Source organism: Coturnix japonica, chromosome 17 (assembly GCF_054131305.1).
Source record: "Coturnix japonica strain WE chromosome 17, WE-NBRP24, whole genome shotgun sequence".
NCBI lineage: Eukaryota > Metazoa > Chordata > Aves > Galliformes > Phasianidae > Coturnix > Coturnix japonica.
Genome location: NC_140679.1, coordinates 4,172,310 through 4,196,854, shown reverse-complemented (window position 1 = coordinate 4,196,854; position 24,545 = coordinate 4,172,310). Strand labels below are relative to the sequence as shown.

Here is a 24,545-nt window from a genome sequence, read left to right as displayed (position 1 = left end):
CTTCTCATGATTTACTTTCATGTGAGAGGAGAATAAAGTTTATGCATTTGCCAAAGAGATGAGTATGTGATGTCATTAGTGTTAAACTTGTAATTTCCTGTCCTCTGAATTTTCCAGCCATACATACAGCTGCTATGGATATGCTGGGAGGATCCGGAATATAGAAGCAGCGCAGAAAAACTGACATAATTGCAGATGCTGCATATTGCATTTTAACAAAGCCGAAAACTTTCACTGGAAACTTCATTATTGATGAAGTTCTACTGAGAGAAGAAGGCGTTAAGGATTTTGATGTCTATGCAATTGCACCAGGTAAAAGAGATCTTTAAAATGAGAAGTTTGCGAAGGAAGGAAGGCCATATGGGGAATATGGATATATTCCTTTGACTCAGTCAAAAGATGCTTTGCCTCACGTTTGAGAATGTGGATTCTGGGAAAGCACATAATAGTCCACTGAGGCTCTAATAATCAATGCCTATATAAATATATATAAATATATATACATTTTAAACCCATTAGCAAAAAGAAAATAGACCTGCACCACAAGCGCATGTATTACTATTTACCAAATAGTGAGATAGTGTTTCTTCATCTTCAGATGTTTCTGACTGGATTTGTAAGAGGCTTCTGGGTCTGATTTTAAATGTACCAGAACCTAAACATGTCACCTCGTCTTCTTTCAACCTGTAGTTCATTTACTGGTAAATTGAGGTGCTGTTGCCTTCAGAATGGATTCCTGTTTGTGCTGTTCACCCTTACTTGGGCTTACTGTTATTGTTCAACTCCCCTTTAGGTCACCCCCTGATGCCTGACTTCTTCTTGGATGCTGAAACTGACATGACAGCCACATAATCAGAAGGCCGTGGAAGGGCAACCTCTGCATGTACATGTCGATTATTTGTGATGATAATGAATGCCTCCTCTATTTCAAGTTACTTTTGGACTACATTCAAGCTATGTGGCAAAATCTCTTGTATTTGGGCTGTTTGATTTATGGAAGTGACTTTAGTGTCTGCAACTTTCACAGTTCATAATCAGCACCTTGTTTTGAACAACCTTTTTGCTTTTTACCACCAGAGTTAAGTGGTATGAAGATTATGAGTAAATATTGCTGTAAAAAAATCACAAGCAATCAGCATATTTTGCAGGAGTGTTACATCTTTCTTGCAGTGTGAGAACTTGAGAAGCTTCTATTCCTACATGAAGTTCTCACAGTCGTACATGATGTGAATGTCTACAAGATGAAATAGAGAAGTTGTTTTTTTACAAAAGCATCAGGTTCACTTTTTCAGAATAGTGATGTTTCTATTGGAGGGCAGATAGGAATACTGAATATGTTTTATAGGAGTGCCAAAACAAATATAGGAAAGAAAGAGGCTAAGTTTGAAAAGAGCCCAGTTCCCTTGAAAATACTATTTGTGAGTGCGCACTTAGACTTTTCTGCCAGGAACTGATACTGCCAACTGCCCAGATCTCCAACACAGTAGCAATTCACTGAGTAGAATAATTATTTCCTGATACACTGACCTTCTGCATGGCTTTTAGGGGCTGCTAAGCATTACATGCCTTATAAATTGCAAATGCTCTTTCTTAATGTTAAATGAGCACATTCACTGCAGTGTACAAAGTTGCTGATTAAAGTAGTGAATTGATTCACACCTTAGAAGCTTTTGCAGAAGAACTGCTGAAAACATATATATTCTTAGAAAGATAAGTGAGATAGAGCGTTCCAGCATTTTACAGAGAATCCATCTGTTTCTTTTAGGTGCTTCACAGGCATCAGGTGGAGCCAAGCTTAATAAAGAATCAGCTTCAGCGGGGCCTGTTGCAGAAACATTCAGAGTTATTCAGGGAGAACTCAATAAAGAAATAGCGAAATCCACGCAGGGCGTCTTTCAGTTTGAATTGTCAGGTAAGACCATCACTTGTAAAATTCTCAAATGCTCACTTTTCTAGCAAGAGTCAGTCTGTATTTTCACATGTAAATACTTGTCTTTTATAACTGGTCTAGGAACAGGGACATCTTTGGGTGTGCTCTATAAGATGCTGCCTTTCAGAGCCAACTTCAGCACATGTGGGATTTACCCTGCTGCTGTTGTCACAGGGAGATGCTTTCTGCATCAGCAGCATGTGCTGCTCTTTTGGGGACTGTGGTGTGTTTTCCTGGTGTTTCATTTCTGCTGTGTCACCCTGCTGGCCGTGCTGCACAGGGTCAGCATGGTAGTTCTGTTCCAAACCCCTGCTGCCTCCAGCTCCACCAGCAGCCACTGCCTTGTCCCCTGACACTGTGGCACTGTGGGGCATCTGCTGGGGCTGACCTTGTCTGCACAGAGAGCGCGGGGCAGCTTCTGGCACAGCACCTCGAGCACGTCTAGCACGAAGATGGGAGAGAAAAGCAGGCGGGGGTAGCAAAGGGCAGGGCACATCAGTCCTTGTGGTGCTGCCACAGGTTCTCCCTGTTCCACTCAGGTGATGAAGGAGGCACTTGGTACCTTGACCTGAAAACCAGCAGTGGGAGTGCTGGGTTTGGGAAGCCTCCTGCAGCAGCTGATGTTGTGATGAGCATGTCGAGTGGCGACTTTGTGAAGATGTTCACTGGTGAGTAACAAACGGGTTTGGCAGAACTGAGGCAGCTACTGGTGGCAGGAAACATCTTGCTGATGGATGAGCTGACAGGCTCACCTCTCTTTGTGGTCTTGGAATTGGATGAGCTGTAGCTGGAAGTGCATGGCCTTTAAATTCCCTTCCAACGTAAGTCACTCTGTGAGTCCATGATTTTATAATAAAAATATCTACTGCTTTGTTCAGTAGCTATTGAACTTTTCAGAGCGTAGCTTCAGAAAGCATCCAGTCAATCTGTTGAACCTCTTTTCTGATGCTTTTACAGTAGAACTTGGTAGCAAAGTAACTACTATATGATATCGCAATCTCCAGTTCCTTTCCTTTTCCTGATGATTCTGTGTCTTCTTTTTAGGTAAACTAAAGCCAACCATGGCCTTCATGTCAGGAAAATTAAGGATTAAAGGTAACATGGCACTAGCATTGAAGCTAGAGAAGGTGCTGACACAGTTTAATGCTAAACTGTGAGGGAGAAGCTGTAGCAGCAGAACATCCAGCCTTTCTTTTATAATAGCAATGCTACATTTTAAAACGATAATCTACTTTTTTCTCTTTTTTTGTGTGTATAACAACTGTGGATAAAATGCTGATCTGTTAGAGAAGATCTAATTTAGTTTTATTAAGACTGAAAGGTGTTTGTGATTAAACAATTCCTTCTTGAGAATACTTCTATTATGTAACTGGTGTTTTCCTTTCTTACACTCCTTTGGAGCAATGCAACACACCTGAAGTGGGTTTTCTTTTACATATTTGCTTGCATGCGTGCATGTCCCATAAGTAGTCTGGGAGGAGCAAATATCACCTTGCAGATCTTCACACAAACACACCCCCAGCCCAGACTGCCACAAACAAGGTAATCCCTCCCACAGCACCTGCGTGCAGCACCAGAAGGTTTAAACTACAACATGTTTACAGGCACATCACCTTCCCTCTTTAGCATGGAAAGAATGGAAACTCATGAGAAAAAGCACAAATGCTCTCTAAGGAGACAAGAGCACAGATCCTCCTCCTGGTTCAAGAGCACGTGCAAAGCCAGAGGTAGCAACCTCACAGTGTTGCCAACAGAACTGCTCAAAATGTAGGGCATTTTACTCCTAAGTATGTAGAGAATATTTCAAGACTTAGAATTTATTTTCTAACTCGTGCAATGGTCAAATAGTTTATAGTCTTCAAAGCCTGTGCTCAAACAAAATTATTTGTGCTGTAAAGGTTCCATCCCTGTTGAATTCTGGTAATAATACAGAGAATGTTGAATTCACTTATGCACTCTGCAGTCCCAGCACCATGAAAAACATGAACGAACTTTCCTTTTGAGGTGACAGCTTGCCTGTGGCTGTGTGGTTGTTCCCACACTTGGCTACATTATGCAATACTGTATGTGTAATGCTGGTTGCAGCAGTGCAATCAGGAAGTATGCCTTAGGATTGCCAGGGCTGTTACATCTGGAAGGAGATGTAAGCAGATGTGGCTTGTTCTCATCTAGATAACATGAAGAGTATTGAGGGGATAGTGCAAGAAAAAGAATCTTTCAAAAGCAGTCAAACAAGTGCTTTGCTGCATGACCTGAAAGGGTGATGGTACCAGATTGTCTTGGTGTGAGCACATGGTAAGATTTTTGTGTTAATAACTAAAGACCGTTAGATACGCTGCTGTTCTCTGAGCTGAATAAACATCAGCTGGCGGTACCTCATGTATGAGCAGAGGATGGGTGAGAAGGTGGTGTGTTTGGAAACTGGGGGTGGCTGGGATCTAGAAGATGCAGAGTGAGCTGACAAAAGGTAAAGGTTGAAAACAAAATGGGAAAAGAGTTTTGCCAGTTCCTCAGCCGGTGACCCTCCTGAGAACTGAGAGTGGGGAAAAATTAATCAGATGAAATTCCAGCTCCCTCCCTTGAAGACTGACAAAGATTTTAGAGGCACATGTTCATGTTGGACTACACCTCTTTTCCCCTATGAATAAAAAACCTTGCTGCCTCAAAAAACAGGGCACCTTACCCTTCTTTGATCCAGTCTTGCTCAGATCTGGAGGAGCTGGAGAGAGCTGCAGCATAAGTATTCACATATAGTAGTACTGTTAAGCACAACCTGTAGGTGACAGCAGGGCAGCAGCACCTCCAGTGCTGTGGGCTGCTCATGGGTGTGTTGCTCAATTCTATGCAGCTGGGAGCTGCTTGCAAAATGCTGAATGTGCTGTGACCAGCACAGTGCAGAGCTTTTACTCTATCTCACTTTCTGCCTTCCCTCGGAATAATGCACCTACTCTATCACAATAGCATGTGTGTAAAAATGAATATTTGAAACTCTGTTCTTTTGGTTACTCAGCTGATCTCCATTCCCTTGTTAGTAGTCCTGTGTTTTTTTATGGCTTGCACCATCATTAGTCATCTGCCTGTGCTATAAGATCTCCTTTATCTCTCGTTTGCCTACGCCATATTCAAGCATTTCCAGGAAAAGCTCAGGGTATTGAAATATCCTTGAGTGGTCTAAGTATTCTTTCAGAATATAGGAGGAAGGAATGTGCTTTAAGCACCCGCATCTAAGTAGCTTCTGCTACACTCATAAATTAGATCTAATCCAACACCTGTGAATAACAGCTCCCCTCTGCTTTATAGTTTAGCTGTTCTTTTGGAAACCTTAATTGTGAGTATTGTGTGAGAAACAATTGATGCAATTACATTTGCTGGAAAGAATAACGACTGTCACTTCCTTTGGAACAAGAGGAAGTACGCCATTTTGTGCTTTTTCTGTCTAATACAACAGCACATGTGAGATAACTAGTGACTAGATCTAAGGGAAGACATGTAATATGTTCTCTCCACAAATAATTCAGCTTCAGCAGATCCACTGCAGTTACATTTTCTAAGGTACCTCAAACGAGATCAAGGCTTGGCTTTTCAAAAGATGCGTTTGCATGTGGGAGGGAACCTCTGAATGTTGTGCAATGAGCTGCAGCCTCTCTTCAGCCCCTAAATTAATGAAGATCCGTGTAAGTATGTTCAGCACACAATCAAAGTGCTGCCTAAACAGTCCCATTTAATGCAATTATCAGCTACTTTGCACTGTCCGTGCTTTCCCTTTGTTGGCACCTACAACACAATGCTGTCACAAGGGGAGCACGCAGGCACACAGCCCTTGGCAGCCCTTCTACATGATGCTGGGCAGAGGTGAAAATACAAAGAGGCTCAGTGAGGCAGGTACAGAGTGCCAGTGTCAGGTGCTCAGGTGGGGCTATGGGCATTCTGGGGACCTTCCCTGCCCAGAAAGTGTCTTTTTTGGCTCAGTGAGAGTGTTTTGAAGGCCCTCCAGGAAAGCATGATTTGGGAGTGGAAGATTGGTATGTCCTGCTGGTCACACATCCATCCTAGTGCAGAACAGAGAGCATTCATTCACACTCCTACTACTGCTCCTTTAAGCTCTCCTACAGTCTGCAGTTCTGATTTACCAGCAGTCAGCAAAGAAATCATAGCTTCTTCCTACTCATTTGTCTCTAGCAGTCAAATAAAACCATTTGTGTCAAACCTTTCTCTCTGTAGCACCTGCTTTGGCCTGGAGGCGTCTCCCTCAGATAAGCATGCTGGCCCTGAAGGATTCCAAACCATGGCTCTCACCACAGCTCCCCTCTCCCCAAGTTGAAACATACCTTTTTACAGTTATAAACTGCATGTAAAGATCATCATACTCGAATAGAATGCACATGTTTTGACTTAGCCAAATGGAACTGTGTGGTAATAGTTACTTGCAAAGAGTTTGCTCTGCTCTCCGAGCCATTTTGAAAGCTGTGTGCCTTGAAGGCCAACTGCTCTGATTTTAATGCCTCTTTTATCCATATTTCTGTGCCTAATTCAGTCATACTGCAAAAGTGAAGGTAGTTATATGGATTTACAGCACCTTTGGGTCTCAGCAGCAGCCTGGAGACACGAAGCACATGTGCTTGGAGACTCATACTGCCCAAGTGCTCTTTTCTTCACCAAAGGTCCTCTTCCTCAGTTAGAAGGTGCCATGGTGGAGCTGCAGGATCCTTCTTCGGGGAGATTTTATCACCAGAGTGAGGAGATGATTATACAGAATTTGTCCACATGGGTGTGTGTGCATGATGACACTAAGCTGAGTGGTGCAGTTGAAGGAATGCCATTCAGAGGGACCTTGACAGGCTTGAAAGGTGGGCCTGAGTGAACCTAATGAGGTTCAACACGGCAAAGTGCAAGGTTTTGCACTTGGGCCGGAAGAACCCCAGGCACCTGTACAGGCTGGGAGGAGTGGTCCTTGAGAGCAGCTCAGCAGAGAAGGACCTGGGGGTCCTGATGGATGAGAAACTTAACATGAGCCAGCAGTGCGCTCTGGCAGCCAGGAAAGCAAATGGGATCCTGGGCTCCATCAGGAGAGGGGTGGTCAGCAGGGATAGGGAGGTGATCGTCCCTCTCTACTCTGCTCTTGTGAGGCCCCATCTGTTGTACCGTGTCCAGGTGTGGAGCCCTCAGTACAAAAAAGACATGGAGCTGTTGGAAGGGGCCCAGAGGAGGGTCACGAAGATGATCAGGGGGCTGGAGCACCTCCCCTATGAGGACAGGCTGAGGGAGTTGGGTTTGTTCAGCCTGGAGAAGAGAAGGTTGCGGGGTGACCTCATTGCAGCCTTTCAGTACCTGAAGGGAACTTACTGCCAGGAGGGGAGTAAACTCTTGGAAAGGGCTGATAATAGCAGGACTAGGGGAAACTGATTTAAGTTGAAAGAGGGAAGATTTAGGTTGGATGTTAGGGGGAAATTATTTTACTAGGAGAGTGGTTAGGCCCTGGAACGGGCTGCCCAGTGAGGTTGTGGATGCCCCGTCCTTGGGGGTGTTCAGGGCCAGGTTGGACAGGGCCCTGGGCAACCTGATCTAGTAAAGGTGTATGTTTGGTGGCCCTGCCAGGCAGGGGGGTTTGTTCTTCATGATCCATGAGGTCCCTACCAACCTGGGTCATTCTGTGATTCTGCGATTCTGTGATTCTGTGATCTAATCCCCATCAGCCACACAGCAGCTCCAGCCCCATAGATCTGACCCATATCAGCACCACAGCAGCTCCAGCCCCATAGATCCGACCCACATCTAACCCAGAGCAGCTCCTGTCCCACAGATCTGCCCCACAGCAGCTCCAGCCCCATAGATCTGACCCATATCAGCACCACAGCTGTTCCTGCCCCATAGATCTGACCCACATCTGACACACAGCAGCTCCTGCCAAATTGATCTGACCCACATCAGCACGACAGCAGCACCTCTCCCATAGATCTGACCAACGACTGCCCCACAGCAGCAACTGCCCCATAGATCAGACCCACATCTGCCCCACAGCAGCTCCTGTCTCATAGATCTTAACCACATCAGCACCACAGCAGCTCCTGCCCAATAGATCTGACCCTCATCAGCCACACAACAGCTCCTGCCCCATAGATATGACCCACATCAGCCCCACAGCATCTCCTGCCCCATAGATCCGACCCACATCTGCCCCTTAGGAGCTCCAACCCCATAGATCTGACCGACAGCTGCTCCTGCCACATAGATCTGACCCACATCTGCCCCAGAACAGCTCCTGCCCCATAGATCTGACCCACATCAGACCCACAACAGCTCCTGCCCCATAGATCAGACCCACATCTACCCCACAGCAGCTCCTGCCCCATATATCTTACCAACATCAGCGCCATAGCATCTCCTGCCCCATAGATCTGACACACATCACCCCCACAGCAGCTCCTGCCCCATAGATCTAGCCCCCATCAGACCCACAGCAGCTCCAGTCCCATAGATCTGACCCACATCTACCCCACAGCAGCTCCTGCCCCATAGATCTGACACACATCACCCCCACAGCAGCTCCTGCCCCATAGATCTCAACCACATGAGCCACACAGCAGCTCCTGTCCCACAGATCTGACCAACATCAGCTCCACAGCAGCTCCTTCCCTATAGATCTGACCCACATAAACCCACAGCAGCACCTGTTCCGTAGATCTGACACACATCATCCCCACAACTGCTCCTGCCCCAAAGATCTGATATACATGTGCCCCACAGGAGCTCCTGCCCCATAGATCTGACCCACATCTGCCCCACAGCAGCTCCTGCCCAGTAGATCTGACCCACAGCAGCTCCTGCCCCATAGATCTGACCAACATGTGCCCCATAGCAGCTCCTGCCCCATAGACCTTACCCACATAAGCCGCACAGCAGCTCCTGGTCTATAGATCTGACCCACATGTGCACCACAGAACCTCCTGTCCCATAGATCTGCCCCACAGCAGCTCCTGCCCCATAGATCTAACCCACATCTGCACTACAGCAGCTCCTGCCCCATAGATCTCACTCACATGTGCCCCAGAGCAGATCCTGCCCCATAGATCTGACCCACAACTACCCCACAGCAGCTCCTGCCCCATAGATCTGACCCACATCTGGACTACAGCAGCTCCTGCCGCATACATCTGACTCACATATGCCCCACAGCTACTCCTGCCCCATAGATCTGACCAACATCTACCCCACAGCAGCTCCTGCCCCATAGATCTCACTCACATGTGCCCCAGAGCAGATCCTGCCCCATAGATCTGACCCACAACTACCCCACAGCAGCTCCTGCCCCATAGATATGACCCAAATCAGCCCCACACCAGCTCCTGCCCCATAGATCTGACCCACATCAGCCCCACACCAGCACCTGCCCCATTGATCTGACCCACACCAGCCCCACAGCAGCTCCTGCCCCATAGATATGACACACACCTGACCCACAGCAGCTCCTTCCCTATAGATCTGACCCACATAAGCCCCACAGCAGCACCTGTTCCGTAGATCTGACCCACATCAGCCCCACAGCAGCTCCTGCCCCATAGATATGACCCACCTCAGCCCCTGCCTCAGAGATCTGACCCACATGTGCCCCTTAGCAGCTCCTGCCCCATAGATCTGACCCACAGCAGCTCCTAACTCATAGATCTGACCCACATATGACCCACAGCAGATCCTGCCCCATTGATCTGACCCACAGCAGCTCCTGCCCCATAGATCTGACCAACATCAGCTCCACAGCAGCACCTACCCAATAGATCTGACCCACATCTGCCCCACAGCATCTCCTGTCTCATAGATCTTAACCACATCAGCACCACAGCAGCTCCTGCCCCATAGATCTGACCCTCATCAGCACCACAGTAGCTCCTTTCCATAGATCTGACCCACATCTGCCCCACATGAGCTCCTGCCCTATAGATCTGACCCACTGAAGCCCCACAGCAGCTCCTGCTCAAAATCTCTCACCCACATCTGTCACATAGCAGTTCTGAACCAAATCATCTCCACAGCAGCTCCTGCCCCATAGATCTGAACCACATCTGCCCCACAGCAGCTCCTGACCCATAGATCTGACCCTCATCTGCCCCACAGCAGCTCCTGACCCATAGATCTGACACACATCAGCGCCACAGCAGCTCCTGCCCCATAGATCTGACCCACATCAGCCACACAGCAGCTCCTGCCCCATAGATCAGACCCACGTCTACCCCACAGTAGCTCCTGCCCCATAGATCTGACCCACTTCAGCCCCACAGCAGCTCCTGCCCCATAGATCTGACCCACATCTGCCCCACAGCAGCTCCTTCCCCATAGATCTGACCTTCATCAGCCCCACATCAGCTCCTGTCCCATAGATCTGTCCCACCGCAGCTCCTGCCCCATAGATCAGATACACATATCCCCATAGCAGCTCCTGCCCCATACATCTGACTCAAATATACCCGACAGCAGCTTCTGCCCCATAGATCTGCCCCACAGCATCTCCTGCTCCATTGATATGAGCCATATCTACCCCACAGCAATTCCTGGCCCATAGATGTGACCCTCATCAGCCTCACAGCAGCTCCTGCCCCATAGATCTGACCCACATAAGCCCCTCTGCAGCTCCTGCCCCAGAGATCTCACCCAAATCATCTCCACAGCAGCTCCTGCCCCATAGATCTGAAATACATGTGCCCCACAGCAGCTGCTGCTTCATAGATCTGACCCACATCTGCCCCACAGGAGCTCCTGCCCTATAGATCTGACCCACATCTGAACTACAGCAGCTCCTGCCCCATACATCTGACTCACATATGCCCCACAGCTACTCCGGCCCCATAGATCTGACCAACATCTACCCCACAGCAGCTCCTGCCCCATAGATCTCACTCACATGTGCCCCAGAGCAGATCCTGCCCCATAGATCTGACCCACAACTACCCCACAGCAGCTCCTGCCCCATAGATATGACCCAAATCAGCCCCACACCAGCTCCTGCCCCATAGATCTGACCCACATCAGCCCCACACCAGCACCTGCCCCATTGATCTGACCCACACCAGCCCCACAGCAGCTCCTGCCCCATAGATATGACACACACCTGACCCACAGCAGCTCCTTCCCTATAGATCTGACCCACATAAGCCCCACAGCAGCACCTGTTCCGTAGATCTGACCCACATCAGCCCCACAGCAGCTCCTGCCCCATAGATATGACCCACCTCAGCCCCTGCCTCAGAGATCTGACCCACATGTGCCCCTTAGCAGCTCCTGCCCCATAGATCTGACCCACAGCAGCTCCTAACTCATAGATCTGACCCACATATGACCCACAGCAGATCCTGCCCCATTGATCTGACCCACAGCAGCTCCTGCCCCATAGATCTGACCAACATCAGCTCCACAGCAGCTCCTGCCCCATAGATATGACCCACCTCAGCCCCTGCCTCAGAGATCTGACCCACATGTGCCCCTTAGCAGCTCCTGCCCCATAGATCTGACCCACAGCAGCTCCTAACTCATAGATCTGACCCACATATGACCCACAGCAGCTCCTGCCCCATAGATCTGACCCACATCTGCCCCACAGCAGCTCCTCTCTCATAGATCTTAACCACATCAGCACCACAGCAGCTCCTGCCCCATAGATCTGACCCTCATCAGACCCACAGTAGCTCCTTTCCATAGATCTGACCCACATCTGCCCCACATGAGCTCCTGCCCTATAGATCTGACCCACTGAAGCCCCACAGCAGCTCCTGCTCAAAATCTCTCACCCACATCTGTCACATAGCAGTTCCTGACCCATAGTTCTGAACCAAATCATCTCCACAGCAGCTCCTGCCCCATAGATCTGAACCACATCTGCCCCACAGCAGCTCCTGACCCATAGATCTGACCCTCATCTGCCCCACAGCAGCTCCTGACCCATAGATCTGACACACATCAGCGCCACAGCAGCTCCTGCCCCATAGATCTGACCCACATCAGCCACACAGCAGCTCCTGCCCCATAGATCAGACCCACGTCTACCCCACAGTAGCTCCTGCCCCATAGATCTGACCCACTTCAGCCCCACAGCAGCTCCTGCCCCATAGATCTGACCCACATCTGCCCCACAGCAGCTCCTTCCCCATAGATCTGACCCTCATCAGCCCCACATCAGCTCCTGTCCCATAGATCTGTCCCACAGCAGCTCCTGCCCCATAGATCAGATACACATCTCCCCATAGCAGCTCCTGCCCCATACATCTGACTCAAATATACCCGACAGCAGCTTCTGCCCCATAGATCTGCCCCACAGCATCTCCTGCTCCATTGATATGAGCCATATCTACCCCACAGCAATTCCTGGCCCATAGATGTGACCCTCATCAGCCTCACAGCAGCTCCTGCCCCATAGATCTGACCCACATAAGCCCCTCTGCAGCTCCTGCCCCAGAGATCTCACCCAAATCATCTCCACAGCAGCTCCTGCCCCATAGATCTGACATACATGTGCCCCACAGCAGCTGCTGCTTCATAGATCTGACCCACATCTGCCCCACAGAAGCTCCTGCCCTATAGATCTGATCCACATCTGAACTACAGCAGCTCCTGCCCCATACATCTGACTCACATATGCCCCACAGCTACTCCTGCCCCATAGATCTGACCAACATCTACCCCACAGCAGCTCCTGCCCCATAGATATGACCCACAGCAGCCCCACAGCAGCTTATGTCCCATAGATCTGACCCATATGTGCTCCACAGCAACTCCTGCCCCGTAGCTCTGACCCTCAGCAGCTCCTGCCCCATAGATCAGACCCACATCTGCCCCACAGCAACTCCTGCCTCATAGATCTGACCCACATGTGCCCCACAGCAGCTCCTGCCTTATAGATCTGACCCACATGTGCCCCACAGCAGCTCCTGCCCCTTAGATCTGTCCCACAGCAGCTTCTGACACATAGATCTGACCCTCATCATCCCCACAACAGCTCCTGCCCCATAGATCTGACCCACATCTGCCCCACAGCAGCTCCTGCCTCATAGATCTGACCTACACACTACATCCGGATCTCACTACAGCCTCCCTTCAGGAAGTTAGAGAGAGCAATGAGGTCTCCCCTGAGCCTCCTCTTCTCCAGGCTGAACAATCCCAGCTCCCTCAGCCTCAACTCATACGGCCTGTGCTCCAGACCCCTCGCCAGCTTTGTTGCCCTCCTTTGAACGCGTTCCGGGGCCTCCATGTCTTCCTTGCACTGAGGGGCCCAAAACTGAACACAGCACTCGAGCTGCGGCCTCATCAGTGCTGAGAAAAGGGGGACAATCACCTCTCTGCTCCTGCTGGCAACACTGTTTCTGATGCAGGCCAGGATGCCCTTGGCCTTCTTAATATACAGCAAAGGAATCTCCTGAAAAGGAAACCAGAATATCTGGCAACATGAAACAAAGTTCTGATTCATAAAAGACTGGCAGCAAGGCCTGAATCTCTTGTGTAATCTGCTCTTGATTTATCCCATTAGCACTAGGTGGAATGCAGAAGCTTCCTGAGACGTGATAATCAAAACCTAGTCCAATGCCTTTAAAAAAGCCTTTAAGAGATTACTCCTCCTTGGCTGTTTAAAATAAACTTAGGTAGTACAAAAGGTTGGACAACTCCCCAGGGCCGGGCTTTGGAAGGCCGTATTGACGAGAGTCAATCAAGCTCCGGCTGCAGGCGTATATGTGTGTGCCAGTTCTTCAACACAGTAGAAATCACAACTTGCTGCGTGATCAAAATTCTGCATGTGCTACTCCTGAACCCCAATTACTTCCAACGGTGTTAAATTACCCCTTGATCTCAAAGCTGAACAAAACAACAAAATGCCACACCAATACTGAATACATAAAAACAAACAACTCCTTGGGCCTCAAGGGGAGGCTGATGCACAGGCCACGGCTGCCAGCGTGCAGCTGGGCTTCCCAGGGCAAACAGCAGCACACGGTGCATCAGAAGCTGAAAGAACCCTCAGGGAAGAGAGGCCAACTCAAGGGGCTGAGCACGGGACACCCTTCTTCCTGCCGGGCTGCTTCCCCTCCTCTGGTTTCTTTCTGTCAGTCCTCAGAGAGCAAGGAGATGCTCACAGCCTGTCACCAGCACTTACGGGTTGGCTGAAAGGCCACAGGTTGGGAAGACCAACAAGGAAACGGGGGAAAACCTGCACCATGTCAAGGGAGAGACGTGAAGCCGACCGCTTCATCGCCCTGTGATTGCCAGCCTGAGCGAGGGACGTTCTGACCAGCTACTGAAAGAGGCAGCACCAGGTTTAGAAAGTTCGCTTCAATTTTATTGCGTACAAAAGGACTCGGCTTCTATTTATTACCCCGCCCACACCCCAAAATGAAGCCCCAGTGCCCAGGATTTCCGCTTAGCAATCAGTCACTCAGCCTCCAGTCAGACCCAAGGAGAAGCCAAACCCCAGGGCTACGTCACCTCCTCCCTCTCCAGTCCCAGCCAGCCCTATTTCAACCTAACCCTACACCAGGCCTGGACCTCAAGAGACACACCCTGAAGGAACGCAGCGTCTCCAGCTCTTGCCGTACACCAAGTACTGCACAGGTGAAGCCCTCTTTGCTTCTAACGCAGCACAAGTCCTTCCTGTCCAGTTCACTTCCATCATCTCCACCGTCCATGACAGGGAAAGCACGGCTGTGCCGGTAAACTGGACTGTTCAGTCAGCAGCTTTTGGTGCCACCTCCGAGGAAGCGCTGCAGGTGGTTCTGCTGTCCTTTGTAGCTTCTTGCTCAGGCCATCATCGTTGCTTTCTGCTTTCCTTCTCGGCTTTCTTCCTCAGCTGAGCAGCGCTTGCCTTGCCTCAGCTTTCTTCACTCTCTCCCAAGTCTCAGTCCCCAGACTCTCCGAGTCCTACAAGAATCAATTCGGAAACGCTCAGGGAACCTTCTCAGCTAACAACTGGTTGGCGGCTCGCTTTGGGAGCTCAAGTCACCCTGCTGGGCACGTTGGGCTGCCAGAACTGGGAACCGCCTTCCTGACAGTCGGGCACACAAGAAACTCCACCCCTGTCTCGTTCCCCAAATCCCACACAAACCAGAGCCTAAAGCCCTTTCCTGCAAGGCGGTCCCTGCACGGGCGGGAGGACCCTGTGCCTGGCAGCTCATAGGGAGCAGCAGTAGCCACAGGATAAGACTGAGCTGGCACCTCCAGGCTGCTGGCAACAGTTACAGATGGTTCCCTCCCACCCAGTTGCCCGTGCCTTTCTCCTATCCCATGAGAGCACCACTTACTGCCTTTGGGAACTTGGAAACTGGCAGCATGATGGCCAGCACAGAGAAGCTGCAAAACGGCTCCGTAGAAGAGTCTGTGGCGCAGCATGTTCTTCATTAGCATGGGCTCAGGGATCTCAGGTGGCCAGAAATGCAGTTCAGCAGCCATAGCACAGACAGCCTGCTGCTCTACTGCTCTCTTATGGAGGCTGCCTGCTGTGAGGGGGGAAAAAGAGGCATCATTACTCTCAGGCACTGTGATGGAGTTACTTCCTGCTAGAAACATTTCCAGGCTGACTTAGAGAAGTGCTCTGAAGCTTGGTCACCTTGGGCTACCGACCCAAGAACAAAGAGGGACAACAAACTTGCATTTCAATTGCCCTTTAGCGCCTGCCTCGGAGAAGAGCCCTCAGCCTTCAGTATTGCTGCACTTACAGGTGAGGGGAAGAGAAGCAAGAGGACGGGTGGGTGTCAAAGAAGGGAAAATTTACCAGGCAAGAATAAACCTATCCCTGAGCTCCATCACACACATGTGAATACTGCCTTACTAATATGAACAATAACATCATTCACACAGCTAAATTTACTCACATTCACGTACCTGGTTGTGGACATGTTCGAGGCCTCGCTGCTGCTGTGCTGTTCAACGCCGGCCACAGCAATAAAGCGCGCAGAAAGCCCATCTGTTGCAGACAGAGGAGTGAGCCGTGCTTAACCAACACTGCTTCAGTGCACGCTTAAAGTAAGGCACACCTACCTTGCGCTGGCCATGCAGGAAGCTCGTGACGCAGCTCCAGACGGCTCTCCTGAGGCCCAGCTTCATTTCACGGCCACTCACGCTCTGCTGCTGGACATTCTGCAACGGAAAAGCCACCGGATGCAAATCCCATCCCTCGCAGATGGTATCAGACCTCTGCTCTCATGGCAGTCGCACTCACGGCTCCGGGGGAGAAAGCAGACGTGTGCTTACCGAGCGAGCGCTGTTTGCTGCCAGCTGCTGGTAGGAACCCACGCCTAACCCTACAGTACCAACAGTAACCTATGCCTAACTCTACTATGGGAACAACAATCTACTCCTAACACTAAAGAATGAAGAGGAACAAACTCCTAACAGGAAAACACCAACTACTAACACTAAACCTACTCCTAACCTACTCCTAACACTAAAAAATGAACAATAAGCAATGCCTAACTCAAAAACACAAACAATAACCTATGCCTAACTCAAAAACACTAACAACAACCTACACCTAACTCTAAAACTAAACTAAACCCAAAAAGCAACTATAGAAACAGGGACTGGAACAAACAGGGTAAAGATGGGACTGGGGGCCCACAGAATGTGGCTGCAGAATAGGCCCAAAGGAGGAACAGATGTTACAAAAATGCCACCCAGCTAATGCAGGGGGCGGGGGCCGTGCAGCGGGTAAGGAGCTCAGCGCCTGGACCAGCCACGGTGGAGCTGTGACCATGCCAGTGCGGGGCCTGGCACGGTGGTGTGGTGCCAGGCCAGCTATGCCGCGGGCGGATCCACCTCCATGGGCTCCTCTGCAGGTGGATCCACCTCCATGGGCTCCTCTGCAGGTGGATCCACCTCCATTCGCTCATCTGGAGGTGGATCCACCTCCATAGGCTCCACATGGGTGGTGGTCACGGGGCTGGTCCAGGCATGATGGAATATGGCTCTCTTACCCCTCCTCTGCCTGGTGGTCATGGCGGGCCCCCTCCTCCTTCTCACTCCTAGGGCCCCCAGCTCCATCCTCCCGCCTGAAACAGGGAAAACTTCTACCCTAGCCCTCTTAGCTGCCGACATGGCTGCTAACTGCCACAGCTGTCAGAGGCGAGTGCGTTGCGCGCGGCAGCGGTGACCAAGGTGACGTGGAGAGGGTTCTAAAATGGCGGCCGCACTGCTGGCACTGGTGTTCCACATAGGATGAGGAGGGGGCTGGTAATAGCAGGACAAGGGGAAACTGATTTAAGTTGAAAGAGGGAAGATTTAGGTTGGATGTTAGGGGGAAAGTTGTTTACTAGGAGAGTGGTTAGGCCCTGGAACGGGCTGCCCAGGGAGGTTGTGGATGCCCCGTCCTTGGGGGTGTTCAGGGCCAGGTTGGACAGGGCCCTGGGCAACCTGATCTAGTAAAGGTGTATGTTTGGTGGCCCTGCCAGGCAGGGGGGTTTGTTCTTCATGATCCATGAGGTCCCTTCCAACCTGGGTCATTCTGTGACTCTGTGATACTGGTGTGTGGCTGTTTGTCCCAGCGCGCTGACCTTTTGTCTTCAGGTTCACCAACAAGACTGTAACTGATTTATGGAGGAGGCAAGTGATGGGTGCTACTGTGTGACAATCAACATCACTTTGTGGACATTTGAAAGCACCTTCCTCCAGAGCTGTTCACCTCCAGAAGAGGGTGCTCAGAAGTGTTTACTGGCAGAAGATCTGGCAGCTGCCCCCCCCCCAACAGGCCCCAGCCCGGCCTGAGCCACGTGACAGTGACTGGAAGTGCTTCCTGCAGGCGGCGGAGTGCACTTCTGGGCCATGGCGGCCATGAGCAAGGCTGGGAGGAGCGGGCTCTGTGCTGCGAACGGGGTCGGGCCTCGGTGCGGGGGCACGGAGGGGCTGTCGGGGGAGGAGCTCGCGGCGCTGCCGGCACCCAGAGGCGGCTCCCGGGCGGCTCCACGGTCTCGCTGTGCTGCGGAGTCACCCGGCTGGCCCCAAAAGCCTGGAGGCAGAGCCTGAGCCGGCCCCGGCCCGGATCGTGTGGTGCGGCTCCGGCCGTGCTGGGCTGTGCGGCACCAAGAGGAAGACGGCCGTTCGTTTGCCGGCCGCTCGCTGGCTGTAAGATCCGGGTGGCGCCGAGGCCCGGTTAAGAAACGGCGTGGATGAAGGTTTGTATGGATGGAGTGGGTCTGGATTGCAGTGAGCGGGACGAGTCCGGGCTGCGGTTTGGCGTGGTTGTGTTGGTTGCTTTGAAGGGCTGCCGTCATAGGGCGGAGGGAGGGAGAGGGAGAGGGAGGGATGAACAGGGAAGCAGAAAACAGATGCTCTGCTGGAATTCAGAATAAAGGGGGGCTAAAAGGGGGATAGTTAAAGGTAGTTTACAGAAAATGATTTAGTTAGAATAACAAGGAATGGAGACAGTGGGTCTGGAAGAGCAGGAAGGATGAAGATTAAGGAGTGAGAACTCCCTGAGACACCTGGCGAGAAGGGGATTAGGTGTTGCAACTCCTCTTTTGATATTTGCATCTCCCTGACAAGATGGGCGATAACAAGAGGGGGTCTGCATGATAAAGAATGTGTATTAGAATTAAGGGATTAAGGGAACAGTGTGGGAAGTCAGGAGCACGTCGCGTTTCTGCCTGCTGTGTTGGCGCTGCCGTAAGTCTTTGGGTCCCCAGGGAGGCTCTCCCTGGGGGTTTCCCGATTGGAAGGCAGGATTCAATCCCGCCGCAGCCCGTCCATGGCAGGCAGACGCTTCTCTCCTCTGCTCATGGGACTCAGCAGTGCCAGGGGTTTCACAGCGCGTGTTGCAGTGGCTGGCAGCCTCCGTGTGTTTTTCTGTTGCAAACAGGATCCCATGGTGGAGCCGAACTAGAAGCAGACGTTGGTGTCTTGTGGCAGGAGCAAGGACAGTGGAAGCGCTGCCCAATGCCGGGCGGTGGTGACTGCCATGAGAGCAGGGGTCTGATACCATCTGTGAGGGATGGGATTTGCATCCGGTGGCTTTTCCGTTGCAGAATGTCCAGCAGCAGAGCGTGAGTGGCCGTGAAATGAAGCTGGGCCTCAGGAGAGCCGTCTGGAGCTGCGTCACGAGCACCTTGTGTGTGTGCTGGCCATCATGCTGCCAGTTTCCAAGTTCCCAGAGGCAGTAAGTGGTGCTCTCATGGGCTGAGAGAAAGGCACGGGCAACTGGCTGGGAGGGAACTGTCAAATACAAGATACGAAATACTAAAGTATTGATGCTACAGATAAAGCTCAGTTTGCATTTTTGTTAGAGTCTGTGACAACAAATACAATGTCCCTGAAGAAATGGCTTTTTTGGCCATTAAAAGACAAAATGCAATCTTTTGATTTGCACAAAGCAGTAAAAACAACACTGGAGCGATTTTCTTTATCCTTTGACAGAGTCTCTGGGTCTTTAATGTCCCTTCCCACCCAAACCATTCCACAATAATATATTTCCACAATGTAAATGTGAAAATATCTGCCATGGTCTCCTGCTGCTCTAGATGACTGGGAATCCTCAGCGTCCATAACAAGCCCAGGGGGAGCCTGGTCCTTGCGGTGGAACAGATCTACCCAGTGGGACACGCTCCCAGTAATTCTTCCCCAGCAGCCTAGCACTCACCCACTAAGGGGTGCCACAAGCACCCACTCTATGCAGCCCTGCTGCACAGGAGGAGCAGCCCGTGGGGAGGCCCAGCCAGCAGCCTGGGGATGTGAGGTCACTATGCCCTGCCACATTGCTGCCTTGTGCCACAAGATCACAATGCCCAGCTGCGTGCTCTAGGTGTTCTGTGCCCCAATAGCAGCACTCGTTGTGGCTGTAGCAGTGGTGGTAGCAGCATGGCACGAGTACTGGGGGCCACGGCCCCCACCTGCCTTGCCGTCCTCCTACTGATAGCCATGTGTTGTCAGGAGACTTGTGCTGCTCCAGGGCGAGCAGCAGGAGCAGGTGGGTGGGCAGAGATGGGGTAAAAAATAAGCGGAAATGAGAGTGAGAAGCCCAGGTTCTGGTTCCAGTGGCTCTGTGCCTTATAGCCCTAAGGCTGCCTTCGATGGGGGCGGGGGGGTATTGGAAAAGGGGGACAGGCAGCACCACAGGAGCTGGGCAAGGGCATGAGGAAGCCCTGTGCTCCCACGGCTCTGCCGCTGGCTGGGTGGAGCATGCTCTTCATCCTGGGGGTGTCCCAGGGGAGAACGTGGAAGGTGTGTGCTGGGAAAAGCATGAGCATTTCTGCTCCAGCTGCCTGATGCTCCCCATAGAAAAATCCTGGTTCCCAACAGAGACCCCCAGCTGTAGCCCAGTGTGTTTCAGGCACCTTTTCTTTGTATGCTCTTCCACGCGGTCCCAGAGGGGTGCTGCATGTGGCCAGGAGGGAGCATTTGTAAAGCTGCCGAGTGCTAGGCTCCAGGTCACCCTGGCCCCTCTATAGCTTTGGCGATCAAGGCCTGAGTCTCCCATCCTGTTACCTGTCCCCTTCCCTGTCACTAAGGGAGAGGAAGATCACAGCATGCAATGGGAACATCCCTCTTCTGTTCTTTCTTCTAGATGATGACATTGGTACTCCTTCCTCAGATGACTGGAAGGAGACTGCTTTTGTGCCTCAGGGGAAACTCCGAGGTAAGTTGTGAGTGTCTGTTTCCTTGGAAGTCAAAAAATTAGTGCTATAATAGCTTATTTGGGTACGTAAGGCTCTCCAAAGGTCTTTCAAGTCTCTTTGTGCTTTGAAGGTCGTACACAGATCAGTCATTAGTATTTCTTTACTTGGAGAATTGTCACATTTCAGTGGGAAGGCGGCCCTTGCCAGTCTTTGCTCCTATTCCTTTGCTGTTTGGGCCATGTCATTCCCTGACCTGCAGCCAGTCCTCACAGGTCACTGCAGGAAAAAAAACAAGGCAGACCCCAGTGCACAGCGGAAGCTCTCCTCACCTGTGTCTGATCACTCTTGTGCCTGCAGGCCCCTTTGGTGCATTTCGAAAGCAAAGTCGCGTCCCTGAGCCTGGGGTGGATGCCAGACGTAAGTCACCAGTCTTCATCTCATGATCTTTGCTCATATTTGGTTGTGGAAGTTCAGGAGGGGTTCATCTTTTCACTGCCTGGTGATTTCTTCTCCATGAGAAGCTTGGGTAGTCACTGTTTCTTGGGTGCTGCATGCTCCCAGCATCCCGTTGACTTTGTCTCCATACATCAGAGATCTCCCCACTAAAAAAACCTTGAGGGGCCAAATGTTCTTCTATGCCTTCTCTGAAGATTGTTTTACATGGCCTGGAGAGAGTATCTGGAAAGCTGCTGAGTGCCAGCCAACTGCCCACCTGGCTTCTCTGCAGCTTTGCAACTTTTGACCCAGGTCTGAGTGCCATGTCATCACCTGAGCCCCTTCCAGTCACTGCAGGTCCCTAAGGAAGAGAGAAATTACAGCATACCATGTCATGAGATTTTACTTCCTTTGAGAGATGCCAGCTCACAGTCCTAATGTCAGCCAGGCGCATCTGCAGGTGTGAGTGAGAATGCACACCTGTGTGTGTGTGCCCTGCCCTCGCACAATGCCCTGGTCCCATTCAGTGATGCCGTTATGCGTTTAGGTAAGCTGCAGTGTGTGGTGAAAAGTTCTCATTCTTTGGTTGCAGAAGTGCCTCCAGGGAAGGCCGTGCTAAATCCTTAGTTGTGCTGGAACCCCACAGGCATCCCAGGGGTGGCTGTTGTCATAACTGACTTCACTGAAAAGACCGTTCAGTTTAATATCTTGTTTGTCTGAAAGTTATCTTAATGCTTTCTGTTTAGGTCCTGAGAAACAGAAAGAGGCCCTGGAAACAGGAAAATATCTGCAGACACTGCCCCCTCTGCTAATGAAAATCATGAAGGACAAAGCACGTGGTAGGTGTATTTCCGTCTGTTCCCTGAAAGGCTTGTGAAACTGAATTTCTAGAAATACATGTGGAGAAACTGCACCATCTTCCTGATGAGAAGCAGTTACTTACAGTCCCACTCCCTTACCTCCTTTCTAAAGAGACAGGTGGAGCACCTATGCGCTGGCTTGCATTTTGGAACGGCAGAGTTCGCACACTGACTGTCCCCCTGAGAGTAATAGAGGCCATGCACACAACAACTGTCACTCCAGGTAAGGGCCGCTCATAGAGCTCCGTGGCCGTGGTTAGAGGTTGCTCCCCTCCCACTGCAGCCAGTTCCCAGGGACTTAGGAACTTTGTCCTTTTGGGAACTAGGCCACCAGAACCACATTCAGCAGATAAGGAGAGGAAACAGGACCCTCCATAGTACCTCCTGTGCACAGACCCTGCATTCCAGAGCTTGCTGTGCTTCCCCTGAGCCACCAGGCACAACAGCAGCCCGGAGCAGGATCCTTCCTGTGGTTGTTCTTGTCCACGTCACTCAAAGCAGCAGCTGGTGAAACAGATCCACATTGTTTTTCCAGGTGCGGATGGTGAGGAACACGCAAATGCCGCAGACAATAATTTTATCAAGAAGTACTGCCTGGGATTTGGTGTGGCTATCTTCGTTACCATGCTGATGGCAATGTTTTCGTGCTATCGTCTTGTCCGACAACGGAGGCAGATAAACCAGTGAGTTCTTGTTCACCCCCAACCCCATCCTGCCCCCTCTCTTTACTATAGGGATCCTGTGAGCAAGGAGGCATTTCTACTTAAAGCAGCATAGAGAAGCCAGTTAGTTGTTGCCTAACACTGTCTGAGATTGACACTGTCAGACATTTAACTGGCCTCGCCATTCCTGCTGCATGTTCTTACTGCTGGGCCTGAGACAGGCCCGGAGCTGAGAGTGACTCTATCATGCACTGTGAGGAAGGAGAGCAGGGGGTTCTCCTGTGCCCTCAGCACGTTTCTCTCCCTGCAGGCGCCTTGCTGAAGATGCTGCAGTCCAGCATATTGCCCGCAGCAACCTCACGCTTGGACAAACAGCTTGCTCGCCTCAGTGCGCCGGACAGAAAAGACGTGGCACAAACAACCGGTGCCTGTGCAGTGACAATCTGCCCACCAGCCGCAGAGCACCACCAGAGCGGCCCCTGCCAGGCCTGACGGCTGTCGGGCTCAGCTGCCCCCAGTGCAGCCCCTGTAGCCCACCAGCCCAGGCTCCGTGGCCCCTGGGAAGTACATCATGCCCAGTGGCCCCTATCCACCTTGGGCATCAACACCTCTTTCAGGGGACAGGAGGGACCCACCTGGTTTGGCAGCTTGCAGTCATCGGCTAGCACCCAAACAGCAGCACCCTGGCATCAACACCACCCTCCCGTCCCCCACCACCATCCTTCAGGGGTTGGCAGTGGCTCCCTCAAAGTGTCACCCGCAGGCAGCCACTGCCTCAGGGAAGCCTGAGAGGCCTGTCAGCCTCCAGCACCATCTCTGCCCTCACCCTCCCCTCCACCATCCATCAGGGGATGGAAGCGACCCCAGCAGAGTATAGACCTGGGGACATCATCCAACAGACGGACGACCATTGCCTGGGGGAAGCCAACTGGCCCAGCAGCCCCCTGTCCCCCCCAGGAACTGTCACCAACTTTCCTTCACCATCCTTCAGGAGGTTGGAGCAGCCCCCACAGGGTGGCAGTTTGAGGGCATCATCCGACACCCAGAAAACCACAGCCAGGGGAAAGCATACCAGGCCCCACAGCTCCCAGCCCCCCACAGCACCAACTCTGCCCTCCCGCTCCTCTCCTCCATCCTTCAGGATGTGGGAGTGGCCCCCCCCCACAGGGTCGGCATGGGGCAACACCTGTAAATCCTCTGCCTGGAAAAAGTATGACAGGCCCAGCAGCCCCAAGATCCCCCCAGCACCACCTCTCTCTTCATGCTCCTCTCCACCATTGGTCAGGTGGTGGGAGCATCATCACTGGTCAACACAACAGGGGCTTCTTCCTTTAACATCCTTATTACACCTTCTGAACTGAGTATACCTTTTCTACAAAAATTCTCAGCACCACAGATGATCATATTCAAAACATCTATAACTATATGGAATATAGATATTGTAAATTAATTCAATAAAGTTCAACAACAAAACAAAATAACCAAGAAGCTGCTTCCTTCAAAAGGCAGAGTATTCTGACGAGGAGAAAACAGCAATACTAACATCACGTCCCAGCGTTGCCATCAGGGCTCAAGCTAAGGCAGCCAGCTGACCAGGGCAGAACTTGTGTTAGATGCTGCTCAGTGACAACACCCAGAATGAAGTAGCAAGGATGTGAAGTGCAGGAGACTACTTGCGCTTATCACATTCTGTCTGCTGTAACAGCACTACTCAAAGATTTCTAATCGGGCCAAGATCTTTGTGAAGCAGCAGTTTGTTCATTACTGCCATCATGGCCGCACACCCCTACTGACTGTTGGGCAGGGCTGCAGTGGAGAACGCCTTCCACATGCAGTCCTGGGCAGGCAAGGGCTGTCGGTGCACAGTGCCACACGCTCCTTGCCATCTGCACACACGTGGGCTGGCTTTGCACTGCCAGGCACATCGTCTCGCCTGGGCACTGCAGGTCCTCGCTTGGTGGTATGCAGAGACAGCGGGGCCAACAGATGAAGTTATCTGTGTTGTGTGCAATACTTGTATGACTTGGGAGCTGACAATCCTTGTGGTTCTCTGTCCTGCTCCAATTTATAGGAAGGAGAGGAGGTC

General features: G+C 51.3%; 1 protein-coding gene and 1 long non-coding RNA gene across 2 annotated transcripts; both read left to right on the top strand.

The window, feature by feature from the left end:
* The first annotated feature begins 953 nt into the window (after positions 1-953).
* Positions 954-3,285, top strand: LOC146758088 (uncharacterized). Its single transcript, XR_014935387.1, has 3 exons — positions 954-1,912; positions 2,470-2,598; positions 2,975-3,285. It is a non-coding gene; the product is annotated as an uncharacterized LOC146758088 (long non-coding RNA).
* Positions 3,286-22,338: 19,053 nt separating this feature from the next.
* On the top strand, positions 22,339-23,937 carry LOC146758087 (uncharacterized). Its single transcript, XM_085518322.1, has 2 exons — positions 22,339-22,480; positions 22,770-23,937. The coding sequence occupies exons 1-2, from the start codon at positions 22,422-22,424 to the stop codon at positions 23,122-23,124; spliced, it is 414 nt and encodes a 137-aa protein (XP_085374448.1). The 5' UTR covers positions 22,339-22,421; the 3' UTR covers positions 23,125-23,937.
* The last annotated feature ends 608 nt before the right edge of the window (positions 23,938-24,545 follow it).

Bases quoted from the DNA above. Each gene is read 5' to 3' on its own strand.
- LOC146758087 (XM_085518322.1), top strand. From the start codon at position 22,422: ATGCTGATGGCAATGTTTTCGTGCTATCGTCTTGTCCGACAACGGAGG. The intron at 22,481-22,769 runs GTGAGTTCTTGT...CTCTCCCTGCAG, and splicing joins CAACGGAGGCAGATAAACCA to GCGCCTTGCTGAAGATGCTG.